At 38.0% G+C, this 23,196-nt stretch overlaps 1 protein-coding gene across 3 annotated transcripts in view; it reads left to right on the forward strand.

The window, feature by feature from the left end:
• RGS7BP (regulator of G protein signaling 7 binding protein) overlaps positions 1–23,196 on the forward strand; it is a 166,488-nt gene that overhangs the window by 65,189 nt on the left and 78,103 nt on the right. For all 3 annotated transcript variants that reach the window (XM_067730802.1, XM_067730801.1, XM_067730803.1), the window contains exon 3: positions 11,191–11,321. In XM_067730802.1, the coding sequence (XP_067586903.1) occupies positions 11,191–11,321 (131 nt within the window). The remainder of the gene's footprint in view (positions 1–11,190; positions 11,322–23,196) is intronic.

The raw sequence follows: 23,196 nt of genomic DNA on the forward strand, positions 1-23,196 counted from the left end.
CCCTGAGCCAGGCAGAAAATATCACTGTGCACTTATTATAAATGGAAAAATTGAAGAACTAGGAGTAGGGCCAACTTAAGCTACAATAATTAAGGGCCTCAACAAATAAAAAGTAGAAAAAAAGTTATTTCATTCCTAGCACAATATTTTGCATAAAGTATGCTCTCAATAACTATGCATGAGATGAGTGACAAAGATATAAATACAGTTCGGTTCCTGAGCACTCAGTTCTGGTAATATTACAGAGTACTTAAAAGCATAAATTTAGGTTTGAGTCTTATCACTGTGTTTACAATTAGTTTGACCTTGAGCAAGTTCCTTAACCTCTCTTAAACTTCATTTCCTTCACTCGGTAAGCTAAGGATAAGGACAGTAACTACTTCACAGATTCATTGGGAGAATTAAATGAGATGTAAGTGCTTGGCATGGTATCTGGCACCTAGTAAACTCCCCTGAAATGTTCTTTTTATTGCACTTTGCTAATGCTGAATCAAATGCCAAGAAATAATAAAGCGGGTTCCTACCCTCAAGTCCTGTGACAGTGAAGCCCACGACCCTTTTATTTTTTCCTAGCTAAAGGCTAATGATCTTACATAACTCATACTATTTTAAAAATCAGAAGTAATGCCTCTATTGGAGAGACTGACCTAAAGATGTGTAAATCACTCTCTCCTGCCCATATGTCTGTCTGCTTGGAAGAGCTATTTCTGTTCTTGAGCTGACTATTGGCAGAGGTGCAGAGTCCTTTCATTCTGTTTCACCTAATGGCACATTATACTTTACCATTAAGAAAGAAAAAAAAAATTATATGCAGATCTCCATGATGGAGCCATTAAGGTGAAAACCCGATGGCAGTAAAATGATACCACATCAAGGAAGAAACAAAAGACTGCAAGTTTCCTGTCACTGTTCAGAAAAACCACTGTCTTAGGGGAGACTTTACAATATGTTATCACCAAATAAAAACACTATAGGATAATAATGGGAGTTTCCATGAACTCTTAAAAAAGGACTCCAGAAAAAGTGACGCTTTCCTTCTTTTTTTCCAGATTCTCCCTTTGTTAATAGAAGGAAATCAATAAATATTATTTGAATTAATAATTAAATAGGAAAAAAGCCTGTAACAAAGTTGTAAAGATGTCTAGGCATTACATGCAGAATTGCCTCCCTGGAATACTTCCCCCATTCATTTGTACTTGTTATGACCATATAATTCCCATCTATTATTTCACTTAAATCTTTTCAATAATGCTATGAATCAGGTATTACTAACCTAATTCAGTTTTTGAGGCACTGAGAGGTTCAGAAAGTTGCCTGAGATCACATAGTTATAAGTAATGAAATCAAGATCTAAACCCAGAACTGTTTGTTGTAGGACCACTTATGCTTTATATGGAGGTTGGAAGGTGGCCTTTATGCTAATATTTTTTCTTTCTTTGAGAAAACGTGAGCTACTGCTGTAAAATGGGCTCTCCCCCTCAGGTAGTCAGATTACCGTTGCTTCCTTCACTGACTTGACCACTCTGAAGGTACTAGCCTTGCCCCTTTGAGAACACTACATGTAACACTTGGATTCATACATGGTCAGCCTTGAGCATTCAGTTTGATTCATTTAAACAATCATGGATTGAGAGCCTTCAGTGAGCCAGGCACTCTGCTAAGTGCTTGGGGAACAGAAGTAGTGGATAAAACTTCCTGCTCTTAGGGATATTAATCTGGAAGGAAACATACCAAAACATTAATAATGGATACCTCTGGTATTAGTATAAGTCATCCTTTCCTTATTTTTACTTATCTACATAAAATGTCTGTTAATATGTATTATTTTTATAAAACAGCTTAAAGAAAAAAAAAGAAGGCTGCAAGAAAGGAAATTCTTAAGAAACCAATCTCTAATTGTGAAATGGAGCTGGTGATGGCAGAACCAAGCACTGTAATTCCAGCCTCAGCTTCTTCATATCACGTAGGCGCTACTTTTTAAGGCTGCCTTGGTGAACTGTTTAATTGAGAACGTACTATGTACCAGACAATCGTTAAGTGCTGGAGGTTATGGAGATAAATAAGATAAACTTTCTGGCCTCAAGGAATTTATAGTCCAGTGAAAAAAACTCATGGTAGTATATGATATTTTCCATGTGTATAGATACTGGTCTCTTCTGTTTGCATAAAGCTTTTGCCTTTTGGTAGAAAATAGCTGTTACATCTGTCTTAGAAACGCACATTAACATATTGTCATGAAGTGTCATCTTTTGAGAGTTATGCAAAAAATACAAATTATCATTGCATGCCAATAGAAAGACAGAATAACACGAGAGAATCCCATTAGGTATAATGTTTGAAGAACTTCTAGCATTGGGTAGGAGTCTGAAGTTGGAAAAGTAGACTGCAAAATGCTAAAAAAGTTCTAACTCTTCTCAAGATCCTTCATGTAAACTGAAAAACGAGCCAGAGAGCTAAACTGGCAGCACTGAAGCTCTGGCACATAGGAGGAGCTATATGTATTTGCCATTGTTATTTATATGATAAACAGATGCCATCTTTCTACCCTTTTCCTAAATGCTCCCCAAAGAGCCTTCCTGGTTTAATCGTTTTGTGAGGCTAAAAAAAAAAGAAAGAAAGAATTTCAGGCCTGTGTGATCTATATTTTGGACTCTCATGACATTTTGTCACCTCTCAGGCCATCACTCTAGATAAACAGTCTCTCACATATAAGAAGAAGCCACAACCACAATGGATTTGACAATTAGTTACTCTATAACTATACATATTAGTATATGTAACTATACTGAATTGTCATCATTAGATATTAAAGTACTGATCAACATTTTGTGCCGTCCAGTTAAATGAGATGAGGAAATTTCTTTTTCTTTTCATCAAAAACTCTCTTTTGGATTAATTGAATAAGTTAAATTTGGTCAGCCCAGTTACCTCAGGTTGTTTTAAAGTCATGTCATTGTTCTGGCAATATTGATGAAGCCTGTAGCTTTAGCTAAAGAAAAATATAGCATCACCTAGCTTAATGACATAATTAAGAATGAGGAGCTAATCGCTTCTCAGCCTTTTCGCTAAGATCAAGTGAAGAATGAGGAGCTAGGGCTTCCCTGGTGGCGCAGTGTTTGAGAGTTCGCCTCCCGATGCAGGGGACACGGGTTCGTGCCCCAGTCCGGGAAGATCCCACATGCCGCAGAGCGGCTGAGCCCGTGAGCCATGGCCGCTGAGCCTGCGCGTCCGGAGCCGGTGTTCTGCAACGGGAGAGGCCACAACAGGGAGAGGCCCGCGTACCGCAAAAAAAAAAAAAAAGAATGAGGAGCTAAATGTCATTTAGATAAACCAACAGTTTAATATGTTGAACCCTAAAATTCCAGTGGATAAAAGCAAGAATTAACCAGTTGCTGCAATTAATGACCCAGACTTTGAATATAATGAAAATTAATGCGCTGACTTCTTTCCAGTGTAACACATGATCACTGAATGATAACTGATCTTTGAAGATCATTGCTACCAGGTGAAAACAATAAGCATCAGAGGTTGAAAATCTTGATTTTTGATGCAAAATAATATTTTCTCATTAAAATGTGGAAACATATATATATACTTCTTTAATTTAAATATAAATGTAAATATGTGTATACTTGTATACTTAAAAATAAACTGATCCTAGCTACAGTCAGTGGGATAGGGCTGGCTGTCGCCATGTAACCCATGGTGCTGACTTGTCATCTCAGCAAAGACTCCACCAGCCACAGGCTTCCATCTGCTAGCTGTAAGAATCACAAGACCTGGAGAGCCAAGGCTTAAAGAGCTGTTTGCAGACCCCACATAAGTCCCAACCAGAGACCATAAAGAGAAAAACATTGAGAAAATCAGAGGGAAAGATGGAAAGGCCAAAAGACCCTCAAGCCAAAAAGGATGGAAGGTTGGGAGAAGAAGCCAAGACAGAATAAGATATTTTATTCTGGAAATGGAAGGAATAGTGCCTTGTAAATGTTAGTTTTCTCCTGATCAATAAGCATGAGTTTCAGGTAGCAAGAAAAAAAGTTATGATGTTCAGCCCATTAACTCCTTCAACCTCAGATGCCCTGGGATATGCCCAAAAAGGCTCTTCAGCATCACAAAGGTCACCACCTGCTCCCAGCTCTCCTCAGTAATGCCTTAAACAGTAACATTTAAGATGAATAAAAGATGATTTACAATTCAATAGTAATATTTTTAGTCTTATTTCATTGTAAGTATCACAATGTCAGGAAACTGATGGCTAATTGATTTTTTTGAAAGTGCTTAAATATGTTTAAATATAGGTTTTACTTTTTTTTTTTTTTTTTGCGGTACGCGGGCCTCTCACTGCCGCGGCCTCTCCCGTTGCGGAGCACAGGCTCCGGACGCGCAGGCTCAGCGGCCATGGCTCACGGGCCCAGGCGCCCCGCGGCACGCGGGATCCTCCCGGATCTGGGCACGAACCCGCGCCCCCTGCATCGGCAGGCAGACCCTCAACCACTGCGCCACCAGGGAAGCCCGGTTTTACTCTTTAAATAGGAAAAAAAATGAACAAGGTGCTTGGTGATGCTACCCATTATTTATCAACTTCTCAAGTGGGTCATGGGGAAATGTCAAAGATCCTGCCAGAGGGCAGACCAAAACAACAGGGAGATGAAGACCAGAATACAGTCCTAAATCATAAAAGGTGTGGCCCCTCTGAGGCCTGTTGCTTTGCAAAAGGTATGCAAAGTAGCTACCAAAAGATAATTCTGTTGCACTACAGGTTTTACTCTGCTGTTAAAAGTCAAGTTTCATTTCTGACTGAACCCGAATAGCACCAAGGCAGAATTTGATCCAGACTCGTGTTCAGTGGCCAGGAAAGTCACCAAGCCATATGTTCCCATGAAACTGACATGCGGTGAAGTGAGGGGATTACTGCAATTACTTCTTCAAAGGCTCCTGGGGGAGCCAAACTTGCTATGACTCTCTGTGAAGAAAATACAGGAGGTTGCCACTTAAAACACAAGTTTCATAAAAATTCACTAAAAGGAAGATTATGAGAAAATTGGAGACAAAAGAGTCAACTATTATTATATAAAGATACCTTGAAAAATATCTTGTTTCTGTTCTTCTGCTTAACTGATCTCCTCTATCTATTGCAGGGCTTATTTTGTTATGAAAGAGTATAGTCATTTAGTAGGTACCTGCCATCTGTTCTGTGTTTATGAACTTGCAGAGACCCTGTAATTACATTTTAAGAATTTGAAACCTAAACTAATAACTGGGTCTCACACACGCACATGCACACACAGACACACACACTTGTGCCCTCTCTGCCCTCTGACTATTCACTGATTATGTAAACTCATGGAGCCTCCTTGAGAAATCTCCTTCATGAAACCGTATGAAGGCTGGGCTCTGAAGCCTTCACTGAATTTGGCGCAGAATTAGGATATATCCTTGTATAAGTGGAATCTATCTGAGAGGAAACCACTGGGGGTATTTGAAGAGATATCCCGGAGATCACTATCCTAGGGTAGGTCAGTTAATCCCTTTCCTCCCCAGCTATTTGCTCTGAAAAATAAAGCAAAGAATATCATCCCTTTCCCTCATCCCATTTGGTTCCCTGAGTCTTTCCTTGCCATTTGGCTTAACAGCCAACAGAGGTGGTTCTGAGAAGAACGACTTGGATATATTTTCTGCAACAGGAGTTCTGGTTTCCATCTCTGCTAGCTGACAACCCCCAAGTGTTTTATCTGTCATCACCAAAGTCTGTGAAATGCTGAGTGGTTGTCAATGGGGTCACACCTTTCTTTCTCAGCCTAAGGGTATGTTTATTTAACCAAAGTCTCCTTCAGCTCCATGTATGGTAGCTGTAAACAATGTTTTAGAATGGCAGAGAAGTTTTAATACTAAAGATTATACACAACCATAAGGCTTGTGTATAAGATTATACACAACTTTGATGTATGTAGATGGATTACAGCCAAATTCTAACAATCCTTCACAGTTTTTACTTGTTTTCCCATACATGATCTCATTTGATCCTTGCACCAACCTTGAGATACTTTGGTCGTGAATAGTTGTTATGCCTATTTCACAGCTGAGGAAACTGAGTCTTGGAGAACTTAACGTGGTTTTCCTACAATCACAATTCTACACAGCAAAGTCTATATTTAGAGCTAAGTTTTCTGACTCCGGAACCCATTTTCCTTTTATTATGTCTTTCTGCCTTCATCTAAATATATAAACCACTGCATTAGGGACAGACTTTCAAAATAACAAACATTTTGCTGGTTTTCAAGAAGCTATTAGCAGCTGCGCAAAACACCAAGTCTGGCAAGCTTGGCAAAAGAGCAGACAGATGCAGGGCCAAGGCATTTCATAACCAAAATCCCCAGTAGGCTAACCCCCGAACTTGACCTTACTAGTCATAAAGCTTCCCAGTTGTTTTGTTCAATTTATGCCAAGTTATACTTGCTTTACCACACATCTATCTGTATGTTCATCCCTCTATCCCTCCGCAATCTGTATTTTTTTTCTGAAGTTGCAGACATCAGGACACTTTACACCTAAAGAGTTCAGCATGCTTATCTTTGAGTGGAGTTCAATATTTGCCTATGGTTCTTTTTTTTAAATTTCATTTATTTATTATGCCTCAATTGAAAGGGTTGAAAAGGATAAAGGAGAGGAAATACAATATGTAAAAGAAAAGTGCTTATAACTTAATTTAAAGTCATCTTAACAACAACTTCCGTGTGAAACATGCTTTAAAAATCTTAATACAAAATTAAGGAATAAGTGTTTTGTAATATACTGAAAATCTCTCTGACTACAATTTTCTCTTTCTTTCTTTACACTTAAGTAATACTTTCCAGGTACATGTTGCAAAAGCTTCGGGACAAACTTTGAACTCATCTGTACTTTCCTTTATGAAATATCACTGCCTATGGTTCTTTTATAAAAAATGAAATTTGCATATAATCCAATGCACAAATCTCAAGTGTACCATTCAATAACTTTTGCCAAATGTGTACACCCAGGTAACTCAAACTTTTATCTAGATATGGAATACTACCCTAACACTAGAAAGTTCCCTCTCATATCCCTTCCCAGTCGATACTCTTTCCACCACTGTTCTAATATTTATCACTATGGATTAGTTTTATCTGTTCTAGAACTTCATATAAATGGAGTCATACAGTATTTACTCTTTTGTATAAGGATCTTCTCACTCAAGATTATGTGTTTGAGATTCATCAGTATTGTTCTGTGCATAAGGAGTTTACTCCTTTTAATTATTGAGTATTATCCTATTGTAGGAATATTCTAGTTGCTTTTCTTTTTAATTGAAGTATAGTTGATGTACGATATTCTAGTTTCTTTATCCACTTTCCTCTTGACAGACACCCAGGCTATTTCTAGTTTTTAGTTATTCTAAATAAAACTACTATGAACACTCTTAAAAAGATCATTTTATGAACAGATTTTCATTTCTCTGGGGTAAATACCTGGAAGTGGAATTGCCAGGTCATAGGGAGGTTTATGTTTAGTTTTATAAGAAACTTCCAGAACTTTTTTCAAAGGCGTTGTACCATTTTAACTCCTACCGACAATGTACGAGACGTTGTTCCATATCATCATCATTTGGCAGTGTCAGTCTTTTTAATTTTAGTCATTCTGGTGGGTGTTCATCATATTACTTTTGAATTATAAAATAAGAATATTCACATTATGGGCTTCCCTGGTGGCGCAGTGGTTGAGAGTCCGCCTGCCGATGCAGGGGACACGGTTTCGTGCCCCGGTCCGGGAAGATCCCACGCGCCGCAGAGCGGCTGGGCCCGTGAGCCATGGACGCTGAGCCTGCGCGTCCGGAGCCTGTGCTCCGCAACGGGAGACGCCACAACAGTGAGAAACCCGCATACCGAAAAAAAAAAAAAAAAAAAGAATTAAAAAAAAAAAGAATATTCACATTAGAGAGCATTTCCATTATCAAGGGGTGACTTAGGCAATGTCTGTGTTCTTGTCCCCCTATTACTACACCAGTGAAGGTCTCTTAAGTCCTAATATTAAGACATTAAACCCTGTTTCTCATCCTTAAAGAGTTGATTGAAAGATTCATAACTTGGCAGTTATTTTAAACGTTTTTGGATTCAACTTGAGCTCTAAATCACTGAAATATTGTCGAAGTTAATTTTTAAGGTGTTTTTCTATTAATATTTAGGCTTTCAAATTAATCAAAATGATCAGGTTAGTTCCTGACTTCTGCTTAATAGAAAAATAAATAAATAATCACACCTAAGTCACTAACTTATGAAATTTCTTTCACTGAATTAAATGAGCATCACCTCAGGGTGACTCTCATAGACCTCAACTGGATTAATAAGAGTAAATCATTTTAGACTAAGCATCAGTCACACATGGTAAAGTTACCTCTAAGTTAAGTTGCTTCCGTTCCTGGAGTAAGTATGTAGGCCTAATTTTGTTTCAATGTGAAATCTCCCCTAGGCCTTATAACTTATCCCTAGGAAGTTTCAAGTTTCCACGTTGTTGTTTTCTTGACTTTTCCTCCATTCTCCAGGGTCTGACTCTTGCTCACTTGTTACAAAAATAACCTAAATGCTCTTAATTCTTCTCAAAAATGTATTTCAGCCCACTGATCATATTAGACGTATTATAACCCATTCAGCAATTTTTCTTTTAATGAACTTTTAGAAATCAGTAGCAGTAATACAGCTTAGAGCTCTTAAAGTGGGAGAAATAAATTGTACAAGACCTGAGGCTAATGTAGCCTAGTCAAGGCATTGGGAAACGCTAACACAAAAGATAACTTGCCCGTTGCTGTTTGACTAGTTTCTTTCTTTCTCTATACTTCAATTTTCCAAGATGTTAAAGGATAATATATGAGCATATGTAAGAATTTTTTAACCAGAAAATTTATAATGCAACTTTAGCATCAATTAATTTTTGTTAGGCTGATTTGGAAGCATCCATTCAGTTTCCTCCCATAACATGTAAGAAGGGCAAAATGGTTCCACAGTTTAGAGAATCTCCATTGGTTACAGAGGCATTAAGAAGCTGGCACCCAAGGAAATGATAGGAGTTAGGCATTTTAATCTCTGTTCTGACATGCCTTTTTTTCAAAAGCACTTAATACATTGCTTTGTCTCTCACAGTCCAGCTGTAAAATAATACATTGGCTCTAAAGATTTGTTAATACAGTAATCATTTGTTTAAATTACATAAAATGTCATATATATATATATATGAAGTTTGCATATTTTTGGAACTAGGCCACAAAACACATATTTTGTACTTCTGAAAATAAGAATACTCCATGGTTTGGAACGATACTGTACTGGCTAATTGCCCCATTCATCAAATGTACAATACATACCACAGACTCTTTATAGTTTTTTTTTTAACCTGCATATGAGCCACTAGGGCCAATGTTATGCCTAGGTGAAAATAAGCAGCTATGATGGAAATGATGACGCAGCACGGAAAAGACCTGCCTGCTTTAAAATATTTTCCCTCTAGCCTGTCTTTGGGACATTACCTTCAGTTTTTTCTATCAAAATCAATGTTAGCAAGTAATATACCAGGATCACTTTTTATTATGTGAACCACTGATGCCCATTATTCCTTCAGAGTCTGGCAGGGCCATGAGGAGAGGGGAAGGGACAGACGCAGAGACATTTTGAAAGGCTGAAGATGATATGAAATAATGAGGCGTTGTGTGTGTGTGGCAGAGGGATGGGGGAGAACTCCAGCGAGCAGGAGGATAGCTTGAGGGTGGAAAGCACCTGGGGGAAGAAGCTCTGCAAGAAAATCTGGGACTTCCGCCAAAGATATACTTGATTCCAGTGTTGGCCTAGGGCTGGACCCATGAGACACAGATGAGAAAGTAATATAGGCTCTTATTTTTCAGATAAAGCCAAATTTTGCATATAAGCTCTTTTGAGGTCCTTTGTTCTGACACAGGAAAGACATAGGATAACTTTGCAGGCATCATTCATACTCAGGCAAAGAATTCTGCATTTTCCTGTGTTATATAAGCCATATTGTTGAATAATGCTGGCTCATCTACTAAATAAGTATTCAAAATGTAAACTTATCATTGTAAAGTGCTATGTAAATACAAATTCTTTATAGTGTGATTCCAGAACTTAAATAAAAATGAAGCCACCATCTTTTTTCTGATAATAGCGCCTGACATTATGCCACTGACCACTTTACAAAAGAATCAAATCCAGATGCTGCATTGTTTAGTCAGATTTCATTGCATTTTAAATGAATGGAGATAAAAATAAAGATAACACATTAGGACATTTGACAGAGTTCCCTTTTAGACTTCTTTCATTTCTAATCTATCTCTAAATTGTATCCCTTTTGTTTAGTTCGCTTTATTCAATACATGCTATTTTACCTGCATATAAAGTAGTGTTCTATCAACAACTAATTCCTCTCCTCTTAAAAAGTGATCACTCCATGTTTTATCATATTCACATTTGTTTGCTTTACCACAGTTAATAGAGAAAGGCTCAAGTACTTTATAATAAATTTTAGAGCATAAATTCAGTATTTATTTAGGCTTAGATTGTTAAGCCAAATTATTAGAATTTTATTACTTTTCTTTTTTCATAAATTTTTCATTTTTTCACTAAAAACACTTAGCCTTTGAAAAATTAACCATAGCAAACAATAAAGGATGTCCTTTAGACTGAGACAAAAGACTGATAAAAATAATTTGTATCTTGGCTCTCTAACCATATTATGCTAGGGCCTTAATACTAAAGAGCTATCTTCTAACTGGTAACTGAATAGCTCTTCATTAGTTTCTCTAAAAATAAGAGTTTTTAATCTCTTCTTGCAAGCTAGGATAGTCTTATGGTTTAAATATATTTTGGGAGTTTGTTCCAACAGTTAAATTGAAAATGTCTGATATTTTCAATTACTTAAAACATTTATGATTTTAAGCTCCTAGCAGAAATCTGCTGCTGAAGGGGAAAAATATTAAGAGCTGTTATTCAGAAAGACACTTATGTAAGAACTGTGACCTTGGTTATTGGTTTGAAAGCAAGAAGTCCTATATTTTAGACCCAAGGCTTTAGAAATCTTTAGTGGGCATTTTCCCCTCTCAGAGCTGAGACAAATGGCTGATGAGTGAAATCTTGAGAATGTTCACAGCTTTTCTCTTTCATTCTGTTGCAGCCCAGAAGGTGGTGAGATCCATCCAGAAATCTGTCGGCTCTACATTCAGCTGCAATGCTGCTTAGAAATGTACACAACAGAGATGCTAAAATCCATATGTCTGCTGGGGTCTCTTCAATTTCATCGAAAAGGTATCTTCATTTAATATATTGCCATAAACACTGAGAAATGTTAAACAAAACCTCATCTTTTGCAAAGGCCTATATGTACCATTTGTCTATCTACACACAATTGGAATGGATATAAATGTTCAGGAAATGTTTGATATAAATGAATAAAAGAAGTCTATATCAGTACTATCAAAGTACATAAGAACATTGACCATCTTGAATAGAAATTGTGGTAGAAACAATTCTCAAATTTATTATTTTACCACTTGTGAACATGATTTTGGCTAGAATCAGCATGGGCAGCCAAATTATATAATGATCTTACTAGGGCAGAAAATGCTATCCAAGATTGCTGCTACTTCCCTAAATGTATTTGGTTGCAGGACGACAAATTATAAGTTGTGTCCCAAAGATTTAAAAATAGGAGGAACTCAACAAACAAAATCTCATTCCCTGGTTTAAGCTATAAAGAGACTACATTGGCTTAAATGAATTAAACCTCTAGAGGCAGCAGTGGCTTCAGCATGGCTTGATCAGACTTCTGACTCCCATTCTGAGTGATGTTCTGCCTTCTGGTGGGGGGAGTTGACTTTACCCTCAAGCTGCCCTTCCCACACATTTGCAAACTGATTCCAACAGTTTCAGTCATCACATATGCATACAGAGAGAATTTCTCCCCTTATAGACTAGCAAATGTCCTGAGCTTCGTTCCAACTGGACCAGGTCAGACCACATGTCTACACTTGAACCAATCACGGTAGCCAAGGGGATGGAATTAAACTGATTGGTTTAGGCAATCAAGGCCCATTCCTGGAGCTAGGAGATGAGTCAACCCCACCCAACCAGTGGCTACTGCATAAAGGGACAGGGTGGAATGGAATGGAATGGATGCTGGGGAGGAAGCCAAAAGTTTCTGTCACTGGAGGATTCAATCTATATTTTCTTTGCTAATTCATTGAACAATAATTTTTGGGAGCCTCCTGAATGCAAACATTTTGTGCTTGAGATCAAGAAATAGAGGGATGCACAGAAGGTAACCTTTGTCTATGATTTAAATTCAGAGATAGAAAAGGTCAGTAAACTGTAATAATCAGGGAAAATCTTTTAGAAAGCGTGGGACTTGAGCTAGGTTGTGAGGATAGGGTTCAGACAGTGAAGGAAAAAGAAAGACCTTTCAGGTGAAGAAGCAGCTAAAGAAGAGATATGAAATCAAATGAGCATGCAATTTGAGAGGAACTAGATGACATGATAAAGTACCTGTAAAAATCAAATCTTGCATACACATGTATGCACAAGTCAGAACTAAAATTATGCTACGCTGCTCCAAAGAGAGATTATTTTCTCGATACATGAATATTATCTTTTTTTTTCCTTCTAAAGGCTGAATTTTCATGGGTTTCCACCTTTACTTCATGTTTGGAGAGATTATCCCCTTGACACTCAGGAGTCCTGATCAGAAAATTGAATACTCAGACACACTGATGACCCAAACAGTTGTCACTGGCCCAATGTCTTTGTTTGTCCTCTCTGTTCTCATACACTGCCACCATCAACCCCCCCCCCCACACACACGCATTCACATATGAACACACACACAGAGTAGTATTTGCATTCTTTCTAATCATGGTTGACTAGACTGGGTATGGGTCATTTTTTTCCCCAGGTCTGCATTGGCTGTGCTTGCAGTATTTCATGCCCGTGTTGCCCCTGAAATCTCCCCTGATGATTGTCCGTAACACCATGTGACCCCCACTCCCTGTCTCACTCTAACTCCTTGGTTTTTCACCTGGTCTCCCTGCCATCCACTCCTACTTTCTGTCTTTTCACAAATGACTTTTGAAAGGAAGACCCTTCTCTGCTAGCTCTCTGCTTAAAAGTAACAGGGATTCCCTCATCCAGGTTCTTCCTTATCGTATTTGGTCTTGACCACACAAATAAAAAACATATCATCTCTTAACTGACCAGCTCATGTGGTCTGCACTGCCTCCTATCTTCACTATCCGTCTCTGATCCCTGTCCTTCCGTGCCTCTTCCTTTAAAAATAATAAACCTCTGCTCCCTGCTCTAGCACCTAACACTCTAAGTATGACTCTAAAAAGAATATACCTGATGGAATCTTTGATTTCTCCCCATTGTAATTAAGTCTCCAGATGGATTTCTATTTGATTCTTCTAAAATCATTACTACTTAAAGTGCAAATCCTTAGAAAATGCGCTTCAAAATTATCCAGGGTGCTGGATAAACATGGAGACTCAAGAATCCTGTCCAGGACCCACTGAATCAGAATCTGGGGGCACTCCAGGTGACTCTGAAACACAGTGAAGATGGATAACTGTTTCGCTACCTTTGAAACAAAAGGAAATCACCCCATCATATGTATAAAAATGGAAAATTTCAAGCCCTTACCTGGCTATTCTTACTCACCTAAGTACATACTTTCAACTTTGTTGTATGCTTTATTCTTTATCACTACTAGACAGAAGTCTGTCTACCAAGAATTAAGATGCCAGATAATATACTCTTTATCCAAACAGTGGTACCTCTAGTGTGGCCTTGGGCTGGAAGGGGTCCTGTCTAGATGAGCTCACTCAGTCCCTTCAAGAAATCAAATAGAGTTGACCCTCACAGATTCAACCAATCGCAGATCACGTACTATGCTTACGATTAATCTATGGCTGTTTGAATCCACAGATATGGAATCACGGATACAGAGGGCCAACTATGGGACTTGAGCCATGGATTTTGGTGTCCACGGCAAGTCCTAGAACCAACCCCCCATTCTCCCCTACACACATACAGATACTGAGGGATGAGTTTAGTCCTCAGAGTCTTAGGGGAATGGTGATTCCCATTCTAGTCTATAACACTCAAAATCTCTTTCTGCTTAGAATCTCTTTCTGGTATGTTTCTTTTAATGCTATGGTAAAAATTCGTATTTTGATAACTTTTAGGTTAGCTAATTTTTTCTCCATCCTAATTTCTTATTACAGCTTGGCCAATTCTTCTTTACTCTTTGTCTTCTATCAAGGAAAAACAGGAATTGTAATTGAGTCATTATTTGGGCTCTATATGAGAGTCTCTGGTCAATTTTTTGTTGTGATTAGATTCTGAAGCCAAATTGTTTTCCAATTCTCTGTACTTTTACTTTTTTAATTTATTTATTTATTTTTGGCTGCGTTGGGTCTTCACTGCTGCATGTGGGCTTTCTCTAGATGCAGCGAGCGGGCACTACTCTTCGTTATGGTGCACAGGCTTCTCATTGCAGTGGCTTCTCTTGTTGTGGAGCACGGGCTCTAGACTCATGGGCTTCAGTAGTTGTGGCTCACGGGCTCAATAGTTGTGGCACGCAGCCTCTAGAGCCCGCAGGCTCAGTAGTTGTGGTGCATGGGCTTACTTGCTCCGTGGCATGTGGGATCTTCCCAAACCAGGGCTTCAACCTGTGTCCCCTGCATTGGCAGGCAGATTCTTAACCACTGCGCCACCCGGGAAGCCCCTTAATTTATTTTTATTTCTAATTACCTCCCTGACTGCCACCATAAGTCCAGAAAGTATTGGATATCACATTTAGTTTTACTATTGTATTGAGTAGTCATGTGTTTACTCTTTGAAGAAAAAGGTCACACAAGGTTACCGCAGGGGCAAGGAGTATGGTTTGTTTCTGGGAAAAATAAGCCTCAAATCACTTTAAATCTCATTTTCTGCAGAAAGCTTGAATTTAATAATGAAGATTGTCCTTCTCTCCCAATTAAGCAAATTATAAATATCCTTTGTCCTTAACAACATCTTCAGTGGACCTTCATGACTTTTGCATGCACCATGTTTCTGAATTTTTGCTGTCTCATAAGTCTGATTGGTACAATCTACTTGGAAATCTTTTATACTTTATAAGATCATGCTATTGCCAAAAAAATGAAGACAAACAGTACTAAGATGATTGTCTTATTTCATGGCCAAGAAAGTTAAAGTAAATTATGGTAATATAAGATAAAAACCCACATTTAATAAAGGCTATTGGATTATACCATGCAGAGTGTGGTTCTGAAAAACTGTGGAGAAGATGACAGATGGGAATAATTTCAGGCATTGTGTAATCTCATATTTTAACACTTAAAGTTTTAGCTTGGGCCATTACTTGACAAAGTCTAATTTCTATGTTTATAGTGAAAAATAGTTTCTCTCACTTCTTCACAGTTAGTAGGTAGGAAGTCTTTCCCCACAACTGAATCCATGTATCATATTGACCATTATTGCCTGTTTCCTGACACCAGATAAAATGCGACCACGGGTTTCATTCACTCTATTGGCAGAAAGTGAAGCCAGACTTCTAAGAGAATTGATGATCCTGCCGTTTTGACCACAGCTTTCCTCTCTCCCATTCTCCCCGCAGTCAGTCAGTTTTGACAACCTTCCCATTCTGAAAGCAGCAGAGAAGAGAGAGCACTCCAGTGCAGCCCCCCTTCACATGTGAACTTGCTCCTTCATCTTTATTTTCATCTCTCCTTGCTCTCTCAAGGGTCTTCTCTGACTCTGCTCCACTCTTCTGCCATCACTTACAGCCAGATTGTCCCCAGGTCCTTTGAGGTATACCATTATCCCTTCCTCCCCCTAAGATAAGATGGGTTCTTCCCCTGCAATGTGCCACCAGTATATATAAAGAGAGAAAAAATGTGGAGGAAATGTAGTCACAAAAGGGGAAAGAAGAGAGAAATGTCAAACTCTAGTGGGAGTTGAGAGCTCAAGATGCTCTCATAAGAAATTAATGAACCGCCAACCGTCCAGCAAAATACAGGATAAACTTAAGACAAAGAATAGAATATGAGCAGTAAAGACTCCAGGGTATTCAGCCTCCTATTAAGAAATGTAAAGAAAATGACCCACCAATAAAAGAAACAAGCAACGCAGAGACGGAAATAGAATAAAACCACAAGTAAAGCCTTATTTTCCAACGTAATGAGGCAATTGATACTAAAATAGAACATTAGGTTTGAAGAAATGAAGCAGAATAAATCTTAAAATAGATTATGATTCAACTTATGAGTGGAAACATGCATTTGTTCTTTGAACAAATATTTGTTGAGCACCTGTGGAAGGTACTGGGAGACTGAAACGATCAGGGCTGAAGAGATCCCTGTTCTTATGGAGTATATAGTCTCGTGAAGAGAAATATTCACGGGAATTTCTAAAATTTGGGGGGGAAATTTCTAAAACTCCCAAACACTAAAATTACAATGTCAATAATTAGAATAGGTAATGTAATAGAAAGTGACCATGACTGGGTGGCTACTTTAGAAGGGATGGTCAAAGCTCTCCGAGGAGGTAGGACTTAATCTGAGATTTAATGACAAGAAGGACACAACTTCATGAACATTGGTATCTAATGCAAAGGACCCAAGCTTCCACTTGACATGTATAAATATTGTGTCCTACCAAATATTGTGTTCTACAGACCATTTCCCACTAAGCCACGTTGGAGAAAGGCAAGAGAACATATCAAATCGGGAAATGAAAGATACTAGCACCATGGGCTGAATTTTATCCACACATCTGACAATGATTGGTGCATGTATTCCAAAATACCATGTTTAATGGCTAAAATTTATTGTATATTTAATTTCTTACCAAAATAAGTTCAGAGAGTTACTTTTAAGATGAGAGGGAAAGTTAACTGCGTAGATCATTTAATGATTTATAAGATATTTGCTGTGATCCAAAGGGAGCATGATTTAGCCATGATACCCATTAAAGGAAAGTTGAAATTAATTAACTATACAGTCAATACCGTCTGCACATTGTTCTGCTCTACCTTAGGGGTTGGAAATGGAGAAGTGAAAGCCTCACAGGGACCTCCCTCAAATGTGTTTCCATTGTCTGCTCTTCTCCTGTGCCCTGTGATTCTGCTTCCTCACTCAGCTAATGGAACCACCAAGATGACTACTACTCTGGGGTCAATGATAGGACTACAGTGTCACAAGGAGCACAGAGAAGGACACAGGGCGGGGGAGGGAAATAGCTCTGTATCGGAAAATGTTTATTTCCCAGTGTATGGGCAAGAATGGATTTCTGTTTATGGTATAAGTATTATTTTCCACTATGTGTTTATGGCACTATGAATATCTTCTTACCACAGTGTAGAAAAGCCTTTGAAACTATTTTTTAATATAGGCAAACAACTAACTGAACTAATATAACTTATTTCTATTTAAATTACATGCTTTTTGGAAATGCAAGAGCAAAAGTGGATTACTTAACAAACAGCTTACATTTCCCCAGTCCTTTTCACACTGGATGGAGTTATAAATCTCCTACCCGTTATGAAAATGCATGAGAGTGAGAGTAACCATGTGCATAAGCTTCCACGCATCCATGTAAACTGTGTTCATTTAGTTGTTCACAGTCAGTATGAAAACTGTCCCGAGAGGCTTCCCTGTGTATAGTATCATAGCAGATAATGTGTCAAGAGCACAAAGGACATAGGAAATTTGCCCCTGCCATCAAGGAAATGATAGTGCAGTGACAGAATATTAGCTCAGAGAAGATTAGTTTGTTTTGTTTTGATTCCTAGGGAAATGTACACAAATGGATAAAATTGACTCTGCTGGACATCGGAGTCCAAACTCAGGGCCTCCAAGGAGACACTATGGCAATGCTTCCTACTGTCACGATAGGCTGAAGACAGGCAGGCAAGAAAGGAGTGGAGAGGAGAAGGGGAAATGGAGAGAGGAAAATATGAATAGAAAAGAAAGAGGATGGGAGAAATGAGATCAAGAGGAGGAAAGAGGTCTCCAGAGTGGAGTGTGATAAAGGGGCCTCCACTCTAAATAAAGGACCCCAGCCCAGTCTTCTGGGACTCTTGAGGCTGCCCCACAATCACATGTGGTTTTTTTCCACCTAAACAACTGACCATTTCTCACAAATATAAGAATAACTAGCCTTCCAAACTGGTATGTGCTTCATGTGTGGTTTCCCTTAACTTTTCCTCAAACATGCCTATTATATTATCCATAAACAGGCTAAAAATACATGGAAATCCCAAAGGAGCTGAAGGCCAAAAGCTTTGCGAGGCCCTGAGGAAAGTGGCCAACTTTTTGACATCCTGGTTCTCAACAGTGGTGAAGCCAGCTTAGTGACATTTTAAGGTGCTCTAAAGGCTCCCCTTCTCCCCTCCCCCTCCATCCCCTCCCCAAGAAAATATTTGTTCACTGAGGCCTGAAATTGATGTTTCAGGGGACAGAGTTTTTCATTTCATAATAAAAAATGATTTTAAATGCATAGTCACTCTTGGGCAAAGTAAAACTTTGACTTGAAGTTACCCTCTAGAAGCAGCTTGACCCTTTCCTGAGAGCAGAGCAGACAGCCCACCTGATGTTAGAAACAGGTGCTCCTTCTAAGGATAACTGGTCAAACGGGGGAAGCTGGGGATGCAGAACTCAGATAGGCCAACATTCAGGTTTGTGAGGCGCTCCCCTGCCAACTTTTTAATGTGGCTCAGAAGAACATCTATGGAACAGCCCTGCTAGCCTCTCCAGCCTCATCTCTCACCAGCAACCCCATCTCAACTGCCTCGGCATCTTGAACTACTTCAAGGAACTTGAACTTAGAAGTTCTTTCCAGTTGCTCCCTCTGCCTGAAACATATTGTCCACCCTGCCCCACTCCACAACGATCCCTTTCACCTGGTCTACCCTATGCTTTCTTTGGTTTGTAACTTAGATGGGACTTTCCTGCAGAAAGCTTTTCCTGGCTCTCCAAGGCAGGGCTTATGCCCATGCAATGTGTCCCCCAGGCACGTGTTACATTAAGGGGTAGACAACTGATTTGTTGTCTGTTGTCCTCTCCAGAGTTGATCACCTTGAGTGTGTTCACCATTGTATCTCCGGCATTTAGTACAGTGCCTGGAGCAGATAAAGTTTCAATTAATAATTATTGAATAAGCAAAGGAATTTGCTTTCATTCTGCATCTGTTGTTAAATGAGAGGGAGTATAATTGGAGAAAAAGAAGCTTGTCCAGAGATGTTGGACTGAACTCATACGTATATTTCCCCTCCTACTAAAAACCCATCGAAATAACAGCAAAAGATATAATGAAAAGAATAAATCCATATTCGTTCTTATATTTGTCAGGGTAGGGTAACAGCTGCATGAAACATCATCAAATCTCAATGGATTAGAACAATGAGAGTTCATTATTCACCATTGTCATAGTCCAATGCCAGAGCTAGGGTGGGGTGGGCCCTTTTATTCTTTCCATTCCCCAAATCCATCCAATTGTCAGGGGAGAAAAGAAAGCATGGATGTTCCCATGGGAGGATTTTTAGAAGCCAATCTGGAAGAGGCATACATCACTCTTACTCAGAATCCATTTGCCATAACTCTGTCAAATGGGCCCTACTAATTGTAAGAGGAAAAAAAAAATAGAGGTCGGCAGACACAAAACAGTCTCCCATGGCCCTGAAAAACAAGGAAGTATGATTTCAACAAACCAGAAATTGAGGAATTTCTCAAAGCTAGAAAGCAACAGGGATTGGATTGGTAGATATAAATGAAGAAATGAAGCCACAACCAATAAGAAACTCAAGAAACAAAAGAAATTCATGCAGGAGAAAAATACGACAAAAATAAAATCAATTCCAGACATACTTCAAAGTAGGAGTCAACAAATACAAATCACAGGAAGGATTTCTGGAGCTGTTGTCAGGGAAATAAATGTTTGAAATTGCATTCAGGAAAAGCTGGGCTGCCCCACACTGAGTAACCAAGACCATCATTGCTTACCCCAGGAGGACACCTGCTGTGAGTGTCAGGACCAGGCAGCAAAGCAGAACAGAGGGTGAAGTAACTCGAATCCTCCATAAGGACTGCTGCAGAGGAAGAAGAAAGTGAGCACATGACTCCAGTCTTTTTTCCCAGGCTAAATTGTTCCACATATCTCTTTGGAGTAGGAGTTGTAAACAGGAAACTCAAAGCAAACACGGGACCCAAAAAATAGGCTGTGTGCCCAGGTAAACTTATCAACGGAGATGAGAAGCACCCTGAAGACAAGCTTTAGACACACCTTGTCCAGCCACACATCCTGCCCCTTTTCCAATCACCAGAAGGAGGATACTCATCAGAATGATGGGCAAAGAGAGATCCTCAAGGACAAAGCTAAACAGACATCCAGGGATTAGCAGATTTTTAAGAAAAATCAACACCCTGAAAGGGAGGTACCAAATGGCAACACGCAAACAACTAATACTTGATGAACAAATTTTAAAGTAGAAACAGATGAAGAATTTAAAATATAAACGTAATCAACAGATTTATTTTAGGTCTGTCATACCTCAAAAGCAGTAACTGTAACAGAAAGGAAGCAACGGGATTTGTTGGAAATGAAAGTGTTTTCCATCAAATAAAATTTTAATAGATGGGTTAATTAGTGTTGGGAGATCATTCTCCTTCAGGCTCTTGCATTTCAGGGAACAGAGTTTTTCTTGCAAAGTGAGGCACTGACTGCCCTGTGTTTCACACTATCTTTTCAAGGATGTTTATTTAGTAAATGTTCTTGAAAAACAGAGACAGTGCCTCCCCTCCAGAGCAAGGCATGCTTACGATTGATTCAGCATAATGAAAACGTTTCCCTCTAGTGCAAAGGGCAGACATGCTTATAGAAGACTTCAGATCCTTAATCTCAGGGTTCCTGAGATTAAGGTTCCTGTGTGTGTGTGGAGGTATAATGATCTGGCTCTTCTTGTGTCTCCCTGTGGGAATTAAAACTCAAGAAATAAACACAAATGCTGATACTCTACTACAATTTTGTGAGTGCTAAATTTTCTTTGTCTCTAACCCAGAGTCTCATGTCTCTTTCCAGGATCCATGAGATTGTGACAAGTTAATTCACAGGTAGAGGGAAATCTCAGACCCTTCACAGTTCTTAACAATTATTATAATGGAAATACTGAGAGCCTAAAATAGGGACCTGAAAAGTCAAGTCTAGGTATTCTCCCAGAGCTCAGCCCCCCACAGTGAATATAGAATATAGGGCTAATTAAGATCCAGAGACTCTAACATGAAATAGGATTCTGAAAGAATAGGGAAAACAGAGAGAAATAGATAATTAAGAAAAATAGAAAAACTTTTTGCAAACCTAAAGAAATATTTATATTGAAAAGGCTATAACATCTTAATAAATCACTCCATAGATTACTTAATATTTACAAAGGGAAAAAGAGTCCTCTACCATGGTAAAAGCTGGAAGAAATCACCTTAACCAAGTAATCAATACTTAACTAACATCATTAATAATGGGACAAACACATACGCTTTCTAATGCAATGCACTAAAAAGGACACAATATCACTTCTATAATATTCTTGCCAAAAATGTTTACTCTGAACCTAGACTTGTGGAAACAATCAGACAAATCCAAATTTAAAGACATTCTTTAAAACAACTGGCCCAGACTCTTTATTCAAAAATATCAATGTCATGAAAAATGAAAAAAGACAAGGATGCTATTCTAGATTAAAAGAGAATAAAGAAACATGACAATTAGATGTGGTACATAATCCTTATTTGAATCCTTCAATGTAAAAAAAAAAGCTATAAAGGACATTATTGGAACAAATGGGGAAATTTGAATATAGAATATATATATATATAAAAAATAATAGCATTGTATCAAATTGAATTGAAACATTTAAATCAAAATTAAATAAAGTTTTTCATGTGCTAATTGTTTTAAGGTTATGTAGGAAAACATTTTTGTTCTTTAGGAGTTATATGTTGAAGTATTTGGGATAAAGTAACATTAATGTCTGCAACTCTTAAATGATTCAACAAAAAATTATATATATATATTATACATTTATACATATACACGTTCTACACATAATCCACATATATGAAACCTATATATATATGTGTATATACACACACCCACAGAGAATGAGAGAGATAAAAGAAGAATATGGCTAAATATTAAAAATTGGTTAAACTAGAATATTTGGATGTTCATTGTATTATTCTTTCAAGTTTGCTATAGGTTTGAAAATTTTCAAAATAAAAAATTGGTGAAAGTAGATTGCAAATGCCAATCAAATGCCAAAAAATGGAGTAATATATAAAACACCCATAGCTAGACATATTTAGGAACCATTTCATAACTCAAAATGTTTAAAGATAAAAAATTTTCAGAGGGCCATAAACAGGCTACATTCATAGCATCCTTGGGTAGAGATAGAAGAAAGGGAACAATATCATCCAAGTTGTGAGAGAAACTTAGTTAGAACATAGATTTTTATATCCAGCCAATTAGAATTTAAGTGTGCATACAGCAAGAGAGAGAGAGAGAAGAAAAAGTATTTTCAGTAATATAAAGAATAAGAAATTTTGTATCAGAGATCTCCTCTGAAATAATGTCAAAGATATGTTCCAGCAAAATGAGAATGAATCAAAGAAACAGGAAGATATGGAATCCAAGAAACAGTGGAATACAAAGAAATTGTAAGCCATAAATACACAGCATTAGAGATATGAAACAGTTACAACAGAAAACCAAACTATTAAAAATGTATTTAGTGAAAATTTTTCTAGGACAAATGAGTTATCAAATTTAACTCAAGAAGAGTAAAATCTTTTAATAAACCATTAAACCTAGACAGTACTGAAAAAATAATCAATGAGTCATCCTTCAATAAAGTTCTAAATCTCAGATGGTAGTAATTTATAGTTTCACCTACAGTGGAAATTATCAGTATCTATTACATAGAGAGAATTCTTACAAATCAACAAGACAGCCCTATTTTTTTTTACCATCTTTATTAGAGTATAATTGCTTTACAATGGTGTGTCAGTTTCTGCTTTATAACAAAGTATATCAGTTATACATATACATATGTTCCCATAGCTCTTCCCTCTTG

The sequence above is a fragment of the Pseudorca crassidens genome, chromosome 3 (assembly GCF_039906515.1).
Source record: "Pseudorca crassidens isolate mPseCra1 chromosome 3, mPseCra1.hap1, whole genome shotgun sequence".
Lineage (NCBI taxonomy): Eukaryota > Metazoa > Chordata > Mammalia > Artiodactyla > Delphinidae > Pseudorca > Pseudorca crassidens.